Source organism: Epinephelus moara, chromosome 14 (assembly GCF_006386435.1).
Source record: "Epinephelus moara isolate mb chromosome 14, YSFRI_EMoa_1.0, whole genome shotgun sequence".
NCBI classification, from domain to species: Eukaryota; Metazoa; Chordata; class Actinopteri; order Perciformes; family Serranidae; genus Epinephelus; species Epinephelus moara.
Window position 1 is genome coordinate 16,204,096 of NC_065519.1, and position 20,106 is coordinate 16,224,201.

The window sequence follows — 20,106 nt, forward strand, 5'->3', positions numbered from 1 at the left end:
ACTATGACATTTTTTCATGATTTGGGACGACATAATATACTATGACTTTTTTTCATGATTTGGGATGACATACTATACTATGACTTTTTGTCATGGTTTTGCACGACATACTATACTATGACTTGTTTTCATGATTTGGGATGATATACTATATTGTGACTTTTTTTCATTATTTGGGACGGGTTTAAATAGCATATTCTTTAACTTTTTTTTTTAATACATAGGATATCAATTTTTTTTTAAAGATATCCTTCAAGTTTTTTAAAATCACATACTAAACTGCAACATTTTTAATGAAATATTACACAATGGCATTTACATAGTACACCATGATTTTCATGACATACTACATTGACTTTTTTGTTTTAATGACATTTAGACATTTTTTGACATACTATACTGTGTTGTTTTGTGATAAACTATAATGTAACTTTTTATGTTTTATCACATGCTACTCTTTGACTTTTTTATGACATACAATACTATGGCACTGTTTCACTGGAATTTAACCTTAAGAATTAATGTGAAAAATAAATTGATTCATGACATTTTTATGGCATACAACACAATGACTTTTTATTATGACTTACCGTATTTATTTTTTTTAAATAGCATACTGTACTTAAATTTTGACAGTGTACTATGACTGATATTTATTAATGACAGTGTACTATGACTGATATTTATTAATGGCATGCTATTATATGACTTCTTTATGATATATACTTTTTTTTATATTGGCCATTTTTCAATGTTTTCTGACAATTTACAGACTAAACAATTGATTTGTTTGTAAACAGTCCTCATTGCTTGCAGCCCTAATCACTGGGTAGTTTGTTTTCTTGATGTTACAATTAGAGTTGTGTCCCCTCTAATGCCATTGTGTGTTGCAGGACGCTGATCTATCCAGAAACATGCCTGGCAAAGTTAAAGTGTCTGCTCCAAATCTGCTCGCTGCCAAGAAGAAATAAGAGACGGGTAAACACAGACCTGTGGGACTCTGCCAACTTCATCTATATTACAAGCAAGACCGTTACAGGCTAAGGTCTGATCACCACAGTACAGTTCCCCTGTTTGGATATCAATAATTTTATTTTAAATATTGATTGTATTTGTTGACCAACAATTTGTTTGAAATGAAAACATGTAAATTAACAAAGCTGAACAGAATGTGTTTATTCTTTGAGTACGAATTAACAGTATGCATTGTATTCTACAATAAAAAACACCAAGAGAACATTGTGCAAACCAGGCAAATACAAACAAAGCCCTACTGACATTAGGCATCTCAGTGCAATGTGGCTCAACATCCAATACACTCACAATTTAAGTTATTGATTAAATAAAAAATTAAATGCTACAGGAGCCACTCATGACGATTTAGAAGACTTTATAAGCCTCTTGCAGAATAAAGAACCCACACATTTTCTCACACATTTTCTCACAAATATATATATATATATATATATATATAAATTAACAATTCTGTGGCTTCAGAGGAGATAGTCTGCGTTATAAAGCACTAGTTTTAGGTCTGTGAGAATTTAAACTATTCAAGATGTAGCAAACATCTGTATTATAGATCCTGCCAAACATTAGTTATGGCAATCATTAAAACAATAGACACCCTAAAAAGAAATATGCCCTGTTAAAGCTGTTTCAGCCTCGCACCATTTATTTAGTGTTAAGACATTAGACTCACATTTTAAGTTGATTGAATTTCTGAGTAAGACCAGTGAAAACCACAATTTCAACAAGCCACTGGTGTTAGTTTTAAAGGACCACAACTCTTCCCTTAACTCTTGGGTATACCTACAGGATGGACTATAATCTTGGGGGAAAGAAGTCATGCCCTCTTTCCAATCTATATTTTGTCTTGCCTCAGTAACACAATGCAATTTCTAACAGGGTTTCTTTCAGTGGTCCTCCTGAAAAGCTGATCATTAGGGGTTTTCTGATCGTATTTTAAGCTGACTGCACTGGCTAACACAATATTAACACCTTGTTTTTACAAAGATAAGAGTTCCCTTTAATTGTAAAAACACAGAAGCACTGTCATAGCTTCTGTGTATTTGCAGGTACCAAATGCCAACAAAAATAACTTGTCTCCATCAAGTTTTCTTACCCAGCACAGACATAGCAATCCGTTAATCTTAAACCACGCTATTACATTTAAGCTTTTGAGAAGGAATACTTAAAGAAGTCCTGCTGAAAAATTATGCTTAGCAAAGAAATCGGAACAAAAACTAACCTTAAAGTAGTCCAGGACTTTGGCTCTGTCTTAATGCCGTGCACACCTGCACTGCGGCTCCGCTAAAGGTTGTACTGGCTTCGCAAGAGTTCGACCTATTGAGTAAAGTAATAAACAGCTTTGAGGATGGCCTGTGAACACTGCTGGTCAGGACCCACTTCCAACAGTTCCACAGCTGCTCACTATTGCTTAGAGATTTTATGTGTCCACACACACATTAAACTAATGCTCCAATAGGACTACCTGCTTTGAGAATTTACACTCATCCATACATACATATACTCCTGTAATCCTCTGGACTACATCGACAGCTTCCTCGTGGTCTAGGAGCCCAGTGTGTTGACACGTGCCATTCTCAGTTTGAGGCTGTGCAGAAGGTGTTTTGGCAAGCAGTCCCAGTAACTGGACAAACGCTCCCTGTGCTGCAGGACGGCCTCCATACAGAATCTGGAGAGTGAGGAGAGGAAAGTATGAGCACAAAATAATAAAAGAACATCTGAGCTTCAGGTGTAAAATAAGTTCACGCTCACCTGACTAGTGATTTGGGCTGAACGTTGAAAATCAATAACTCGTTGCTGTGAGCCTGTCAAGTACATTAAAAAGGCAGTTCAATTAAGTAGAAAAGATTTTAATGCATTATTTAAAATTCTTTTTAAAGATATGACTTGCTTACAGCTCTGTGTTGAGACAACAGGTTGTTGGCACACCCTCCAAATACAAACACCTCCCCGTCAGGACCGGAGCACGCTGTGTGCCACAGCCTGAAATACACAATGTTCAAGAAGTGTCAACATACAGAATGTTTGCTCACAAAGACACATCCTTACGACTTGATCAGAGTCATTAAGCTGAAATTTAAAAGGGATAGCTTTACTTACAAAGTACCTTGTAAAACCCCACTTAAAAAAACTGAACTATCCCTTTAATGTGAACACAAATGTTTGTGTGATCGCACATTAAGATGAGAGGTTTACCTCGGGCTCTCTGTGTGACTGTGTTTGAAAGGCTTCCATTCATTTTTGCTCACGTAGTACAGCCAAGCATCACCTGAAAAACAAATCATTCTTTGAGACCAGCTTTCATTTTGATGTGGCGAGGGATTACTTGCTGCTCCGCAACAGGTGTCAGACTCACTCAGCGTCTCTCTCTCTGTGGTGAATCCTCCAAATAAGAAGATGTGGTCTTGTGACACAGGAGTGAAGGAATGCCAAGAACGGCCCACGGGACCGTGCTGGGGAACGCTCCTATGACAGGGTCAGAGGGGAACATCAGAGCGAGGTAGACACAACAACAGAATGCTCAAGGGTGGGCGTGTTACAGTGGAATAAGGGGAAGAAAGATGTGTAACTTTTGAGGCACATTGGATTCAGATTTGCAAAACATGACCTGATATTAAAATGGTTTTAATTCTGTGGTGGGATCTGCGGAAAGGAAAAGAACACTTACATTTCATGCCACTCCCACGTGTCCAAGTCAATGTAGTACAGGTCATTTAGTCTGTAGTTCTGTGGAGATGGAGAAAGGAGTTAGCGTTAATCATTATTCATTTTATAGTGAATAGGTAGGAGTTTAAGACAGCCACATCTTGTATTGCTAGTTTTAAATTTCTTTACCCTGTATCGTCCTCCAAAGACGTAGCCTCTGTTACCAACTGTGGCACAAGCATGAGCTGCTCTGGGTGATGGGGTGTTCCCCTACATCAGGCAACAGAGAGGAAATGGATAGAGTCAAACATTTCCAGTGTTGTTTATTCTAAAGAGTTGCAGTAAACAAAGAAAAAAGTACTCGGATTATGGCAGGATAATGACTGGAACAACAGATGAAAAATGAAGTCTGTTTAAAGAGGTTTGTTTGCTACAGGGTGTTGAGTTGGTTCTCAACACAAGCATGCATGCAGGTGTGTATGGTTGTGTTGTGTGACATGAAATTGGTAGTGTCTGTGCATGTGCTCACCTTGGTGTTGGGCTGGCTCCATGTAGACGTCTCCAGGTCCAGGATATGGATGTGATTGTTCCAGCCTCGTCCAGGGCTGTCCCACTGCAGCAGCAGACAAAAATGAATATTTTTATAAGTCAAATGTCAATAAACTGTTTCTTTACTGGAAATAGACACTCCAGCCTTTTTTGTATAACTTGCTAAGAGAATTTACTTTTAAACTTATAAAACTGAGAAATAAACACTGATTAAAAAGATACAGCACTTGAAGTCAGTCGTTATCATGTGCAGAAGAAATGGTGCACTGACCACAAGTGAACATGATTCATCATATTCAAACGTCCCTTGATGATGTCCTTGCGCAGCATAGCCGTAACCCCCAAAGAATATAAGTCTGCGGAAACAATATCAGAAAAAACTCACTTAAAATATGTCCTAAGATAATAATCTGTGACTACTCTTATGCATCTATTATTTACTGTAGTATTAACTTCTCATTCTGTGGTGAATGTGATCTCACAGCTGAAACTTGATGGCCACATGAAGGAAAAAAGTTTTCTTCACAAATGTCTCCATAGTGAAAAAATAGAATCCAAAAATAAAGACAATTCTTGATGAATTGGAGTAAATGGGGGCCGCGTTTAACAACAGAAAAACTACTTTAAAACATTTGTTTACAGACTTTCACACAACTTGAGCATACTCACACACAGACAGGTAACACACCTGGGCAAGTACATGCGTTTGATAAATGTGGTAAATGGGATGCACTTTTAAATGCACATGTATGCCCAGGCACAGCTACTCATATGCAGAAATGTTTTCAATAGTATGGTTTTAGCAAAAATGTATGTATTTGGAATGTACACAAGTGGGAGAGATTTTCCTCAAGAGCTTTCAACCAGAAAGTGATCTCTGGGTTAAGGTTAAGAAAACAAGTTGTGGTTTTAAATGGAATAGATTTCTATCAGAGAGGGCTTTTTTTGGAGAAAGCCTACAAGGAAAATTCTCCCATGTGTTCTGAGCATACGACTGGAAAGTTTTGTGAGTGCAGTATTCCTTTATTGCAGGGGTGTCAAACATACGGCCCGCCAAAGCGTCTAATCCGGCCCTCTAGATGACTTAACACACCTAATGTTGATGCTCATGAAGCAGTTTAAACAGTGAGCAGAGACTTCATGTAAAATGCTGCCTTAGAGGCTTTTTTCCACTCTGACCAGAATAGAGCTCTCTGACATAACAATGAATACTTTCCATGGTCATTTTTAAAGATATTGAACATTGTGCAATATACTGTAAACCAGCAGCTTCAGTGCAAAAGAATCTGTATCAGACTTCTGTGTTAAAACAGTATGGGTGGAACCCTGCTGCTGAGGCACTGACAGAACTTCAGATTGTAAATGGTTTGTAAGGCAGGGGATGACTTAACCTGCTCCTTCGGCAGCTTCTACTTCAGTGGAAAATTATGAAAAAAGGTCACATGTAATGAAAGTGAGTACTAGACTGACTGAATGTGTTAAAACTAAGACACGCTGTTGAATTTGCACATAATGTTTCCTGAGGATATCACAGGCTGTTCATCATTTGTTTTGTATATGAACGAATGTTTTCAGAATGGACGTCTTCACCATTTTAAAAAAAAAAAGGGAAAATTTGAAGCAGTTTATATTTAAAGATTATTATGCAGTGGTTTCACTGGTCCAGCCAACTTGAAATTGAGCTGTGGCCCATGAACTAAAATAAGTTTGACACCCCTGCTTTAATCTTTACTTGTAAAACAAGGAAGAAAAGACAGTCATCCCTCACCTGTTCTTCTGAACCCAGCACCCTAGCTTGTCCTTGCAGGATGGCGGGAGTCCTTTAAGGTCCCTCATTTCCTCCCAAACAAGGGTGGGAGCTCTCAGTGGCAGGCGGTAGATCTGCGAAGAACAGCACAGATATAACTGCAAACAGCAGGCTAACCTACTTCAAGGTCTTATATTTGAAAATATATTTGAGAATGTTAAGAAATTTGCTCCATGTAAGACACAAACTGTACCCTGTTTGTGTTCCCCCTGGCGTGATGACCTCCAAATAAGTAGAGTACTCCATCAACACACACCCCACAGCTGCCTGACATGGACGTGTGCAGGTTACCACCGGCTACGTGCTTTGCCCTGTGAAGATTCAAGGGTTTTTTTGTCTATTTTTTTGTGCAAATAACGTACATTTAGCGCTGATGCCTATGGTATAAATGTGCAACTTAAATGTAAGAGCTATTACCAAACTCCTGACTCCATGTTGTACGTCCAGATCTCATTTCTTGGCAGGTACAAGTCGAAGAATCCGTGGTTTTGAGCATTCTTGTACAGAGGGAGAATCAAATGTGTTTTAAATGAATATAAAGACTAGCAGAAATGTAGTTTACCTAATAAAGTCCTTACCTTGTATCCACCCCACACATACATAATATTTCTGTCCACCACTGCTATATGACCACTGCGCTCAGCTGGGGTATCCAGCTCAAACGACTCAGACGCCTCAGTGTCCAAGGGCTGTTCATCCTCCACCTCCTCCTCCTCCTCATCTTCCTCGTCCTCATCCATGTCGTCATTCACCATCCAAGCAAACAGTCTGTCATTTTCATCCCTGTCAGAGTCGTTGTCATCCTCTCTGGCTGGCACATCCCCCATGTCTTCCTCCATCTCTGCCATTCTCTCTGCCATGTCAGTCTCTGCTGTCTCCTGTCAGGACAGGAAGCAATAAAGAGGTATCATCTAGGTTAGAGCTGAGAGGAATATTCGATTAACTGATTAGCCATTTCTTTTTCAATAATCTAATTTAAAAAAAAAGGGAAACAGAAAACGACCCACATATAAAGCAATGGATGTCACATACTGATTTTCCAGCTAACAGTGATAATAGAGAAGACACAACATCGGCCTATTTTTTTCCTGTAAGTTTAACAGTCTCTATTAAAGTTAGATGCACACCTTCAACTCTTTTAATCCACCTTTACTCACTTTGTTAGCGAGAACATATCTGATTTAGGGCAACGACGTTCGCTGGCAGCACGATTACTGCTGACCTACTTTGCTAGCTTAACTATTTAGGTTACACCAACGTTAGCTGTTAGCTTAGCTTTTGTCTCAGAGAGGAAACTAACTGAAGGTCCAAATTAACCAATAATTTATTTAAGGTCGTAAACTGGTCACTTGGCTGGTCACCAACGGGCCGAGCAGGTTAACAGCTGTTCGTCAGTTAACGTTCGTCAGTTAGCTACAGGACCTTTGTAAACTCGAAAACACAAAACATTTAACGACTCGGTGTAAGAAAATGCTAAATAAATGTACGGGCTATCAAAGCTAACCTACATGTCACTGCTGCTGTGGTGAAATAATTGACACCTACCTTTACCTTGTGATATCAGAGGTTAGTTTATCCTGCAAAATCCAAAAGCAGTACGCCATGTATTTGAGGTCATCACAAGCATTCTGGGGGCACGACCGGAAGTTGTCGACATCTACGATCCGCCATCTTGATAAGGTCGGAAATAAACAAAACAAAGTAATTAAATTAAATTAAATTAAATTAATAAGTAAGGTCGACATAAAATAAAGTAGATCATTAATTAGTTTTTAAAATATGACATATGCAGGACATCACAGCTATTGAAATTTATATTGTTTGCTGATAACACAAATATACTGGGGTGTGGTGAGAATTTGCAGCAACTTTTGGACTTAAACACATCAGAACTAGGCAAAATAAAAAAATATGGTTCGACATAAACAAGCTTTCACTAAACTTGAGTAAAACAAAAATAATGGTATTTGGAAACAGAAGAATCAACAATCAAGCAGGGGTGCATGTAGAGGGTGTTAGTATAGAAAGGGTACACGAAATCAAACTCCTTGGGATGATTATAGATGATAAAATTTGCTGGAAACCTCACATCAAACATATCCACACTAAACTCAGTCCTAGGCAAGGCAAAGCACTTTCTGAACCACAGGTCACTCCACATTCTGTACTGCTCACTATTATTGCCGTATTTGCATTATTGCACAGAGGTTTGGGGAAACTCATACATAAGTTCTTTACAGCCACTACTCAGTCTACAAAAACGAGCTATTAGAATAATTCACAATGTCGGATTTCGGGAACACACCAATTCATTATTCAAAAAATCTAAAATAGTTAACCTTTATGACATGGTGCAACATCAAACAGCAGTATTCATGTATAAAGCAAGAAATAATCTTCTACCACATAACATAGGAAATATTTCAGGAAAGAGGGGGTGGGTATAATTTAAGGGGGGGATTAAACTTCAAAACTCCAAAAATTCGCACATCAAAGAAAAGACTGTCTTTATCAACTGCTGGGGTGAGACTATGGAACAGTCTGAATGTGGAGTTACAACAACGTCCAAACATGAATCACTTTAAAAACAGGTATAAACACATGGTTTTCACTAAATACAAGGAGGAGGGATTACAACAGTCATAACTGATATGTTATATGTAAGTGAGTGTATCTATATGTTGTTGTCGTTATTGTATGTCATTGTCATTATTGTAGTCGTTATTGTTGTTGTTTGTTGCTTGTTGTTGTTGTTATTATTGTTACTATTATCATCACTATTGTTGTTGTTATTACAGTATTATTATTATTATTATTATTGATATGAGTATTGAGTGAACAAGGGGTAGGACCAGATAAGTGTATACTTCTTCCTACTCCTTTTGAACATGTAAATGAGATGTGAATATATTGTTTTCTTCTCTAATTGTCTTAATCAATTGCTTATTTTTATTTTTTTTTATTCTTACATGTTCAAATAAATAAATCAAATCAAAAAAATCAATCAATTCTTTATTTAAACAACACACACAAAAAAAAAAAATTTTGGCAGATATATAGACAAGGAAAGGTTGTGTTAGGGGAGTGCATATTTATTTTATAATGGTGGGTGGTACTTGGACTGTAAATAAACTGGGTTTATTACTTATTTATTTAATTAGGTTGTCAATAGCCGAGGGATAGTTGCATATTAGTTGTCAATGCATTTGGGAAGTTGTTGAAATACTGTATGAGTTACAAGAAGAAATGTAAGAAAGTGGTAGAAACATAGGTTTTACTTCTACCTACTCCTTTTGTTATGTTTGTCTTGTTTGTTTTTTATTTTTGGTTTGAAATAAAGTCGTTCATTCATTCACAATGTAAAAAGGACTCAGTACGCAGTTAAGAGTATACAAGCACAACAATAACAAAGAGCCGATACCACAAAAAAATATTATAAGATATACAGATGTCAAGTATCTTTATAGCCTTTTTGTTGATCGAATCAAAAAGCAATGTCATGTAGTGTTCAACATCTGTCAGAGAAACACCAATGTGAGGTTTATCATTGCTAAACTTATATTTATGGATAAAATACTTTGCCAGAATCTTTACCAAGTTAATCATAAATAAAGTTTTGTCTTCATTTTTTGGGTACTTGAGGAAATCAAAGACCATTTTCCGATAATAATGTAAAGTCTTTAGAGATATAGTCCATGATAAATCTGTAAAAGTCTTTCAAGTTTCTCGTGTGAGAAAAATGCCACAAAAAGTGTAAAACAGTTTTAAATGTTCATTACAGAAAGACCAGTTTTTTAAATGTCTTTTTTGTATTTCTGCATGCATATGAATAATTTTGAAGGACATCTCCTTAACATTATTTACAATTAGGTATTTATGAGGAACGTCCAAACCTTCTCCCAATATATATAATTTACAAACTCATTCCAGTATGCCACAACATATGGAAAAAAAGAGACAATATCTTGTTGAAATAGGAGAGTGGACCATAAGCTTTACATAACCGAGTGTTACATATGTATTCTTACTTTCTCCCTGGTAAAGTCCCCCCAAAAATCTAACTTCAGACCATGTTGGCAATTGATTTTTAAAGTAAAATTCTTTATTTTACTAACCCCTTTTTTCAACAGTTTATATACTTCAATAGTTACTTGCAAATATGAAGAATAAAAATTCGGATTTAGCAAATTAATTCAAAAACGTCTGTCTACTTTAAAGACATGCTTGATTGCTCAAAGTATTGCTAGTCATTGTGCAAACAAAGATGCCAGGATGTTTATTTCAAAGAATAAAACCTTTATTATTCACCACAGAACATACACACAGACACATACAAAATAAAACTATAAGGATTTGATAACATCCATTTTAAACACACAGTATCATACAGGAGCAATGTACAAAACAAGTGAAATGGATCCACCTGTGAATCCATTTTTTTTCTTTAGAGTCCTTGAAGTTTGCTGTGAAAACACCAGAGCACAACTGGTTAGTTTGAGCATTAGCAATGGTTTAACCTACAGTTATTTGTAATGGATAATGGTGAGCAAAGTGAAACCTCAAGAACACATCCTACCTGTCCTCGACGGCTCTGTTGGATGGGTAGTACACCTTAAATGTGAAGCCACTTCTTGGGAATGAGCCCTGTAAAAAATCATATTGAGATAATACTATGATATAACTTTCAAAAATATTGTCTTTGTCATTTTCTGTCATATTGTCTTTGTCATTTTCTGCCCTCGTGTAGGTTTCTCTATTTCTTACCGGGTTGACGCAGAGGCAGTCTGTGTTTTTGATGCTGAATGGGTCATATTTGTCTGCGAAGATGATGACATCAGGGACCGGGTAGACACGCATGGAGTAGTCGTACGCCCAGAATACAGGACTCACATACAGGGGCAGTGGAGTCAAGTGGCCCTGGGACAGGATGGTCTTAACAAACTGGGGAGACGAGGAGGAAAATGACGAGAGATATGTTTACAAAAATAAAATAACATTTCACATTTCAGGTTTTATCAAAAATTCGACTAGGCCGAGTGGTTTTTCAACATCTATGGAGCAATAGATCATTGACAAAAACTTGAAATTATACATACAAAGGCAAATAAACCTTAGACAACAACTAATATACGTATGTCTGTTAAATGAGGAAAAGCTCACGCAGTGTAAAGGCTTGTTCAGTGAAGCTGAAACTCACATGGTTTGGAATGTCAAGATTGTTATTGGGCAACCGGACACAGTTCCTGCACATCTTGTTGACCAGGTCTTCCCTGATGATGACGATCTCCTGGCTGCAGTACTGGATCCTGACAGAAAAAACACAGCAGGTCACTTTACGTTTCTAAGAACAGAGATACTGTCAAAACGTCAAAAGTCCCGTTACCAATTTCTCAAAGGCTTACAAATCAAATCAACCATCACACTACATTACAGATATTTTGACATTGAATAAAAGCCTCCTGTTTTACCTGCATGGGTTTGTAGTGAACACAGAAAACGGCACTCTCTGTCTGAACTCCTCTGTGATGTGATCTGCCAAGGGAGGCCTGAGGGAAACAGATTTATCCACATTTATCCAAACCACTGAATTACATTGCTGTAATGATGTTAAAAAGCAGACGTCTCTGGATGTTTACCGTGGCAGGATGGTGCCTGGACCGGGGTCTTCAGGGCCGGGAACAAACACAAAGCGACAACTGTAGGATAAAAAGGTAAAATAAAATTAAGTTCCAACAAACATGCCGAATGCAATTCCTTCCTTATACATGTATTTTAAATAAAGAATTGTTTGCATTCATTTTTACAAGTTTGAAGTCTTTTTCTTTTCCTTTGTTGGTGCATTGAGTAGCTGTGAAACCACTTGTTGGAGTGTATTGTGTCACCAGCACGTACATCCTCATGCATGAGTACTAGATATAAACAAAGCAGCAACCAACTCGTAGAAAAACAGCTCCACAGCACTACTAGAGGTCAAAAACCTTGTTTCTGGAAACTTAAAGAATAAGCAGAGCAGACTAGAGTAACAGTTCTCTCAGATCATACCTGCTGTGAATGCTGGGGTATGAACATATAGCGTCAGCAAGAGCCTTCAACGACTCTAAAAAGAGAAAAATAAATTAGATTCTGAGATGTGTCCGTTCGGCCCTTTATCACACACAGAGATCTAAAAATCTGCAGTATGTTACGAGCGTCTCCCAAACATCTCACCTTTGAGTGATTTGAGCTGTGCTTTTCCATACGGGGCAGAGGAGAAGTTACCACAAAAAATGAAACAGGTGGGAGGCATTGAAGCATAGCCTGTAGCGGAAAAAAAAGAAGCTAAATGTGATTGTTGCCTCATAAAAAGGTATATTCCAGGTATTTTTAGTCTAAGACTGATGCAATAACAGACCTGAGAACATGACGTTGAGCTTTTCCATCACTTCAACACTGTCCAGCCACACATCAGAAACAATCACAAACATGGCGTCCTCATTCTCCTCCTCCAGCTGCTTCAGCTTGGCTGAGGCCTTCACTGAAGTGGTGGATGGGCCGCCAAAGAAGTTCAGATTGCCGTAGTACGCCCTGGAAATACAGCAAACATTGTCAGTGAGTCACTGCTCTTTCACATGAAGGTGTGTCCTTTATAAATTAATACATCTCTTAAAAAGTTAAAGGGTAACTTTGGTATTTTTCAACCTGGACCCTATTTTCCATGTTTTTGTGTCTGAGTGACTAATTGGAACAGTAATTTTTTTAATTGGTCCACTATTGAGCAAGACTGCTGCAGCACGCAATGAAAAACAATGCAATGTAAAGCTGTCAGAGTAAGCATGGAGCCCACACTGTAACTAACTGCACTCCCTGAAGAAATATTATCATATTTTTGGAAAAATGAAACAGTGATTCCAGAGAGAAGCAGACAGAGGGGTCTACAGTCTGTGTTTGAAGGATATATCCAGGATGTCAAACTGACTCAGCAGCAACAACAGGTTAAAAAGACAAAGATAGTTAGAAGCTAAAGCCGAACTATAGGCTACAGATCACAGTGTAAAAGTGAACCACCACATCACTGCTGATCGCCACACAAGACAATGAATATAAAGGGAAACTTTGCTGATATTGAACCAGCTGTGTGGCATCGCAGTGTGCGCAGATGAACGGTGCACTTTTAGTGGACTTCAAATGACGGTGTGCATATACCCCAAGTGATAACATTGCAATCTGTTTTGCAGCTGTCACGCTCAGTAGTGGACCAAGATCATAAACTGTTGTTCCCGTCGGTAACTTAGACCTGGGAAAATAGGGTTCGGGTTTAGAAATACCAAGGTTAGTCTTTAAGTATCCTGTAAAAGGTAAATCAATGCTGAACTTGAACCTGAAATACATATTTTTAAATCAACAGATATTGTAATCGGATACAGTCTGAATACTTTGCAGTTGAGAGAAGAACATATGATAGTTGCCTTCACATTACGTGACATTTTCACTGCATACCAGCAAGATAAAACAACTTAACAGACGTGACACTAGATTTTACTTCATTTCTTGTGTAATTTTACCATCTGAAAAGCCACAGACGTAAGACCTTTGCACACTGATGCCTTTTTTTTCGTCCTAAATTGTTGTACGTCTAAAAAGGATACGACCTCATGTTGTGTCAATCATGTTTGCACAGATTCCAAAACTTTCGGCTTCCATATAAAAAATTGCAACGGGTTCGATTTTCTGTGTTTCAGCATCTGTCAGAAGCCTTTAGAGAGCTGTTTGACCAGTGACCAAGAATCAGTGAGAAAATGCGACAGTAGGACAAAGCTGCAACAAAACAGAGAAACGGGGGGCAGAGAATCATTTCATAACAGACAGCTCACGTTCAACAGCTCAGATAGTAATATTCAGGTGGATGACGATGATGATGAAGAGGAGGACGATGTGGACTGCACACAGAATGTGGAGGACAGCTCCGCCACTTCATGCTGCTGCGGTGCCAAATGAAAGACAGGGAGGGAGTGATGACAGCGAGATAGGTAACTCCAGTGGAGATGAGTCTTTTCATATTGCAAATTTTTGTTAATTCAGTGTGCAAGGTTTCTGTGCGTAACGATTTTTTTCAGATGACAGATTAAAAAACGCATGCGAAAAAAAAGACTCAGTGTGCAAAGGCCTTTAGTGTCCAATGTAAGGTTTCACACATCGCTACACTGAAAGCTCACTACTTTAGCTTGCAATGAAAGTTTGTCCTGAGCACTTTTCTTCCAATCCACTGACCTTGTGCTTGCTGACGGCTCTGTTGGTGGAAACCCAAAACCGTTGACGTGGAAAACCGAGTCCTCGTACCAACCTACAGGACAGAGGGCAAATCTTAACCTCTAATAATGCACTTAATAATACTTTGTTATAAGCTTTTTTTCCACATTTTCTTTACTAGAGTTGTAGTAGCAGATGTTATCTTACCCTCTGCCAGCACAAAGCAGGACTCTGTGTACAGGCCGTTATGAAACTGGTGAGAACCTGGTTAAGGAATACACCCACTTTAAAGGCAACACAATGCTGTAAAATATAAAGTAGTTTATGTTGAAGAGCTCCTGCAAACATTTGTAAGGATATTGCTTTGGACATGTCCAGTTGTATCGTTCCACTCGGGTCCTCCAGGTAAAATTTACCCTTAAACAAATAAGAAATGTTTCAGAAACCAGATGGAATATTTAAATTGTACAGAAGAGCAGACAGGAAAGCCTCTGTTACTTTTCATCACCAACTCACTTCTTTCAGTTGTGTGACCATCCCGAGCACAATCACCTCTCCGAGTTTAGCTGTGCTGCCGAGCAGTGCTTCAATTGTCTTGAGCTGAAAAAAAATAAATAAATAAAAGAAAAAGACTATCTGTCAGTCAAATGCAAGCCAATAAGATGTGTTTAATTTCAATGTGCTTTAAGATTTGTTACCTGAAATTTGTTCTGACCCTCCTCAACAGCAGCTCCTATTGCAGGCGGGGTGAAGAGCTGGTGCCGATGTATACGCTACAAGAAATATGTCTGTATAAATAAAACACGCAAGCTACACATACAGGGTCAGTTCCCAAGTCTGCCAATTGGATAATGACCAGAGCTAACTGACCTGTTGTAAGATGGTGTAGCGCTCCCTGAAGAGTTCAGCTTTGTCTTTGGCCAAACCACACAGACTGGGCACCGGATGACTCGTCATATTGATGCTGAATGAAACAACCAAAATGAAAACTTTTAACACTTTGACTGCAGCATGTGTAAGTGTAAACTGGGTCAAACAACAGCAGCAATATTCTGGGATTTATTCTGACACAAATAAGAAAGAAGCTGTCTTTTTACTCACGGTACAAACTTCTTCCTCTCCACACTGTAAATGTATCTGGGCACATCAAAAGCTCCAATGATGTTGAAGACATTATCTCTGGAAGAGAGTTAAACAACCTTTAGCTACAGCTATTCAACCCAGGAAAATGTAGTTTGTTGTGTAAATGCTGCATTATGATTGGCTAATTTAAAATAAAATGCTTACATGGTTTCATCACAAGACTGAGTGCAATCCTGAACAGCAATCTCCACCACAGACAGCTCTATCATACTAGAGGACACTGTTGGAAAAACAAACTGTGGTCACAACCTGCAAGTAGGAATGCACGATATTGTATTTTTTTTAGCCAATATCCAATATGCTGATAGGAAGCAACTTATTTGGCCGATAACTGATACTGATATCGATATATCCACTTTTTTCCCTACATAATTTTAGTGATCATCAAGTCTCTTCTGCAGTGGAATAGACATCATATTATGAATGCATACTCTTATCATGATGGCCCACCAGCAGATGGAGACAAGAAAAAGCATGTTGGCTGATTCAATTTAAAGCCCATATTGGCCGATACCCATGATGTACACATATTATCGTGCATCCCTACCTGCAAACATGCTTTAGGAAAATACAGAAACACATCAAGTGCTGCATACAGCAGACTGTGCTCTAAACACACAATAATCTGCAGAGACACTCACATGGTTGCTTTTCCACTGCATCCAGGACCTTATCAATAATATCATCCAGTTCAGAGGCATCAACAGACTCCAGGACCTCCACCAGGTATCTGCTGGCTTCACTAGAGATCACGTAACAACAAGAAAACATATGTTATTACTATTTCTTCCTTTTGATTGCCGATATAAAAGTAGAAAAAGCTTAACTTCCTTAAGAAAATGCATGTGCTCGCTTCAACTTAACAAAAATATAACTGGAAATATTTCGCATTTCTACACTTCTGAAAGGTTTTCCTTTTGGTGAGGACGGGGACTTTAGAAACAATACGAACAGGCTGAAATGTTTTAAAATGTAAACTGTTTGCATGTTAGACACAGTCATGTAACAAAACTAAGGAAGAAGAAGCATTAGTGGCAGGTTTTGGGCCACCAAAAGAGCTTCAATGCTCCTTGACATTGCTTGTATGAGTCTCTGAAACTCAACTAAAGAGATGAACATTATTCTTGCAAAAGATATTCCCTCATTTGGTATTTTGATGATGATGGTGGAGAGCACACTACCAGATATCCCATAGCTGTTCACCTGGGTTGGTTCTCATCATTTTCATACTCATCTAGCCTCTCAGTGATCCCTTGTGCCCTATGGATGTTGGTATTGTCATCCAACCCGTCTGCAGTATACAACAATTTACATTTAAGCTGGGGCATTCAAGGATTAAGTGTCACCTTAAGGGTGAGCACTGAAAGGAGTTGAGGTGACAGGTGATTTCAGTTTGACTTCAAGTAAAGTGGTGTGAGAACAAAAGCAGTAGAGAGCAGTTAAATGGTCAGTGTAACGTTAAGCGAGTAAAGATACCAACGTTACCGGATATCACCTAGCTTCAGTGGAGTAACGTTACAAACAATTAGGAAAACATGAAAATCTACACATATAACGTTACATACCCACAGCCTGCATCGCGTTATTACTGCTCGTTACCAGTTGCCACCAGCATAAAATTAATTAGAAAATATGCGCCGCGTCCACCAGACTCTCGCTGCCTCCGAGCTGACAGATAGTTACGTGTTGTGTTAGCTCTGTTTCTTCAAGAGTGACGTGTCAAAGTTAGCTTAAAAACATTTAACAAAGTTAAAACATTATTAAAATACATACGGTCGTAGTATAAGTCCCCGCATCTTGAAGCCAGCGGATACTTTTGTCTTTATTTTCCGAGCGACTTCCATGGTTGTTACAGTCCCACTCAAGATTTGGCGCTAAATGGCAACTTCCGCATGTATTTCATCACTTCCGCTGAAGAAAACTACAAGCAAAGGAAATACAGCAGCACAGACCAATTTTTTTTTTAAAGCCATAACATTTTTTTGTTTAAATTACTTGAACATTCAACGTTACAAACCTCCTCCTACATGACTTTTTATCTTATTAAATTCCCCCGCGTCATTGGTTCTGTGACGCTTTCAATAAAGTTAAAAAAAATCTATAAAATATTAAATATACTCCTTCTTTCTATAATTTGGAAGGAATGTTATTTAACATTTACGTCACCATTATTATTGTTATTATCATTATCATTATCATTATTATTATTATTATTGTTATTATTATTATTATTATTATTATTATTATTATTACTGTTACAACTACTATTGCTGCTCCTACTTATCGTATTGTATTATAATAGCAATGGTAACATTCAGCATGCATGACATTGGTCATGTAAGGGGATTTTATTTTTGACAAGAGGACCGGAAGTAGATTTTTTTTCTGATTTTGTTATGGTTTTAACACAGGTAGGATGATAAAAAAAAGTTGCGTGCTGCATACTTTATTATGTCACGTTATTATTATTATTATTTATTTTATGATACACAAAGATTTCATCCATCCATCCATCCATCCATCCATCTATCCATCTATCCATCTATCTATCTATCTATCATATTTTATTAGTTGTTTAGTTGTCCTCTATTCTACTGACATGAACACACTGCATTTGTAGCTGGACTAGAAATAGGCTGGTAGAATTATATGATTGAATTTTTAAAATTAATTTATTAATTAGTTTGTATTTTTTATTTTTATTTGTTTTATTTCTTCTCAACAATATGTTTTACAAACAGAATGTTGAGCTCGCGTCATCAGCTTGGTCTTACCAGGCTACAGAGACCCACCCTGCCTTTATATCTACAGCAGCCAGGCATGTGTTCCACATTTGAGAGGTGCAGCTCTGTACAGATAACCTAGTTGTGGTGGGAAAAAAAAGAAGAAAAAACTGCTGTAGGCCTATGTAATATATAATTTAAAAAAAAAAAGCTTTACATGATTTACAGGATGCAGGAATTCAGAGTGACCTGCCCATGATGAAAATTAATAGATAATATATAATTTATAATAGCACATACTCATTTCATATAAACAGAGATGTCAGATACTGCTAGTGAAGATGTCTGTCCTTCCAGTGATGAAATCTGGTTATATGACTATGAGCCAGGTGTATGGTAGGAATACTGAATATGTTTACATTCAAAATATAGCTGCTTCATGTCAAACGAAAGAACAGTGATGCTTGTTTTCCCTGTTACACTCATTACCTCTTTTTGAATCTGGTTATTGTCAGGCTTTTGTAACAAACTTTGTTAGGAATGATAACTACATGCTGTCAACTGCCTTCTGCCTTGTTGTTGCTGCAGGCTGTGTCATTATTGGACATTATTGTAGTTAAACCACATTTTTCCTTATTCTGAAAGAAACAGTTGAACATGACAGGGGTAGTCCCTCCCTCTGTGCCTGGGACAGTGCAGCTGCCCTCTGAGTGGATACAAGCACAAATTTGGAGGTGGAGAAACCAATCAGGTGAGGCCAGGTGGGCTTCTGATTGTTCAGGCACTGTATTTGAAGCTATAGGCTTTTTTTTTTTTTTGCAACACTCCACGCACTGACTACAAAGCCTCACACCAAACCGGCAACACCTCACACATATCTTGCAAAAGCAAACAATTCTTGTGATTCCTAAATGAAGAGTGACATACACTGCCTAGAGGGGTTGCCAGTTACACATATCACTAGAAAATCAAGGATACACATCAATTGCATTGTCTGTGTCACAGACCAATTATGAGACAATGGGCCCCGGGCACAGATATGTAAAAGGCCCCACCACCTTTTCTACATAGACACACAGACTTTGTGTTGGTTTTTGTTATGCATCTTTATGTGGGTTAGTTTCTCTGTGGTCATTGTTTCTGCCTACTGGTAGTTATTTTGCATCTCTCTGAGACTATTTTGTGTCTCTTGTCAGTTATTTATTTGTCACCTTGTGGTTGTTTTGTGTCTTTTTGTGGTTATTTGTGTGTCTCTACAGCTCCTTTGCATCTCTCTGTGGTCATTATGTAGTCATTTTAAGTCTATTTTTGGTGGGTACATATTAATTTGAACTCCTCATTTTCTTCTTAACAGCACTCCATTAAGCTCTCAATGGCACAAGGTGGGTCAGACATCATTCTCCCATCAACTAATGGCTCCCACCGTCTCCAAAAGTCAACATCTCCAGCTTTAGGTCTTTAAAAGCCTTAAATTTAACTATCTGTAGACAACTTGTACACTGCTTCACAATCTTGAATAAGAATGGAGTAAATGCAAAATCCATGGGTGCTGCTGATTTGTTCAACAGGTTACATTTATCCAGGAAACTCTAAATAAATATAATGAATATAACCTTGTTATTTACCTTGGAGTGTTAGTACATTTTCTTTTCTTTTTTCAATTCAAATTTTTCATTGATTTTGGTTAGGTAAGTACATGACAGACAAACAAAAATAAAGCTTTGACAAACAAAAATAAGAATATAATACAAACAGGGTAACAGAGATTAATACAAGAGGGGGTATAGCACCAGTTCCAGTCGGCCAAAAGACAATCAAAATAACAAAATTAAATTAGAATAAATAAACACAATGAAGTTTATAGTGATAATAATTTAAAAAAGCATGGTTAGAGGCAGTTTTTTGTCATATAGTTGACCCATTCTTTTATTTTTTTGGGGGGGTTAGTACTTTTTTTCATTTCAACACTTTCTTCTGGAAATG

At 37.7% G+C, this 20,106-nt stretch overlaps 2 protein-coding genes across 3 annotated transcripts; both read right to left on the minus strand.

Moving 5' to 3' along the window:
* Window positions 1-1,436: 1,436 nt before the first annotated feature.
* Window positions 1,437-7,684, minus strand: klhdc2 (kelch domain containing 2). Of its 2 annotated transcripts, none has more exons than XM_050062857.1 (14): window positions 7,577-7,684; window positions 6,610-6,909; window positions 6,449-6,528; window positions 6,225-6,342; window positions 5,993-6,105; window positions 4,496-4,580; window positions 4,205-4,288; window positions 3,865-3,945; window positions 3,698-3,756; window positions 3,386-3,495; window positions 3,226-3,298; window positions 2,925-3,012; window positions 2,782-2,834; window positions 1,437-2,698 (listed from the first exon to the last, which is right to left on the minus strand). In XM_050062857.1, the coding sequence occupies exons 2-14, from the start codon at window positions 6,889-6,891 to the stop codon at window positions 2,575-2,577; spliced, it is 1,350 nt and encodes a 449-aa protein (XP_049918814.1). In that variant the 5' UTR covers window positions 6,892-6,909; window positions 7,577-7,684; the 3' UTR covers window positions 1,437-2,574. The 2 variants fall into 2 exon arrangements, with proteins under 2 accessions (XP_049918814.1, XP_049918815.1); XM_050062858.1 differs by having other exon boundaries at window positions 7,583-7,673.
* Window positions 7,685-10,312: 2,628 nt separating this feature from the next.
* Window positions 10,313-17,291, minus strand: pole2 (polymerase (DNA directed), epsilon 2). Its single transcript, XM_050062856.1, has 19 exons — window positions 17,174-17,291; window positions 16,042-16,142; window positions 15,545-15,620; window positions 15,359-15,436; window positions 15,128-15,221; window positions 14,956-15,030; window positions 14,774-14,857; window positions 14,618-14,674; window positions 14,465-14,513; window positions 14,279-14,351; window positions 12,423-12,595; window positions 12,239-12,328; window positions 12,074-12,128; window positions 11,668-11,727; window positions 11,500-11,577; window positions 11,229-11,337; window positions 10,796-10,972; window positions 10,608-10,675; window positions 10,313-10,494 (listed from the first exon to the last, which is right to left on the minus strand). Exons 1-19 carry the CDS (start codon window positions 17,242-17,244, stop codon window positions 10,476-10,478), a joined length of 1,587 nt encoding a protein of 528 aa, XP_049918813.1. The 5' UTR covers window positions 17,245-17,291; the 3' UTR covers window positions 10,313-10,475.
* Between the last annotated feature and the right edge of the window lie 2,815 nt (window positions 17,292-20,106).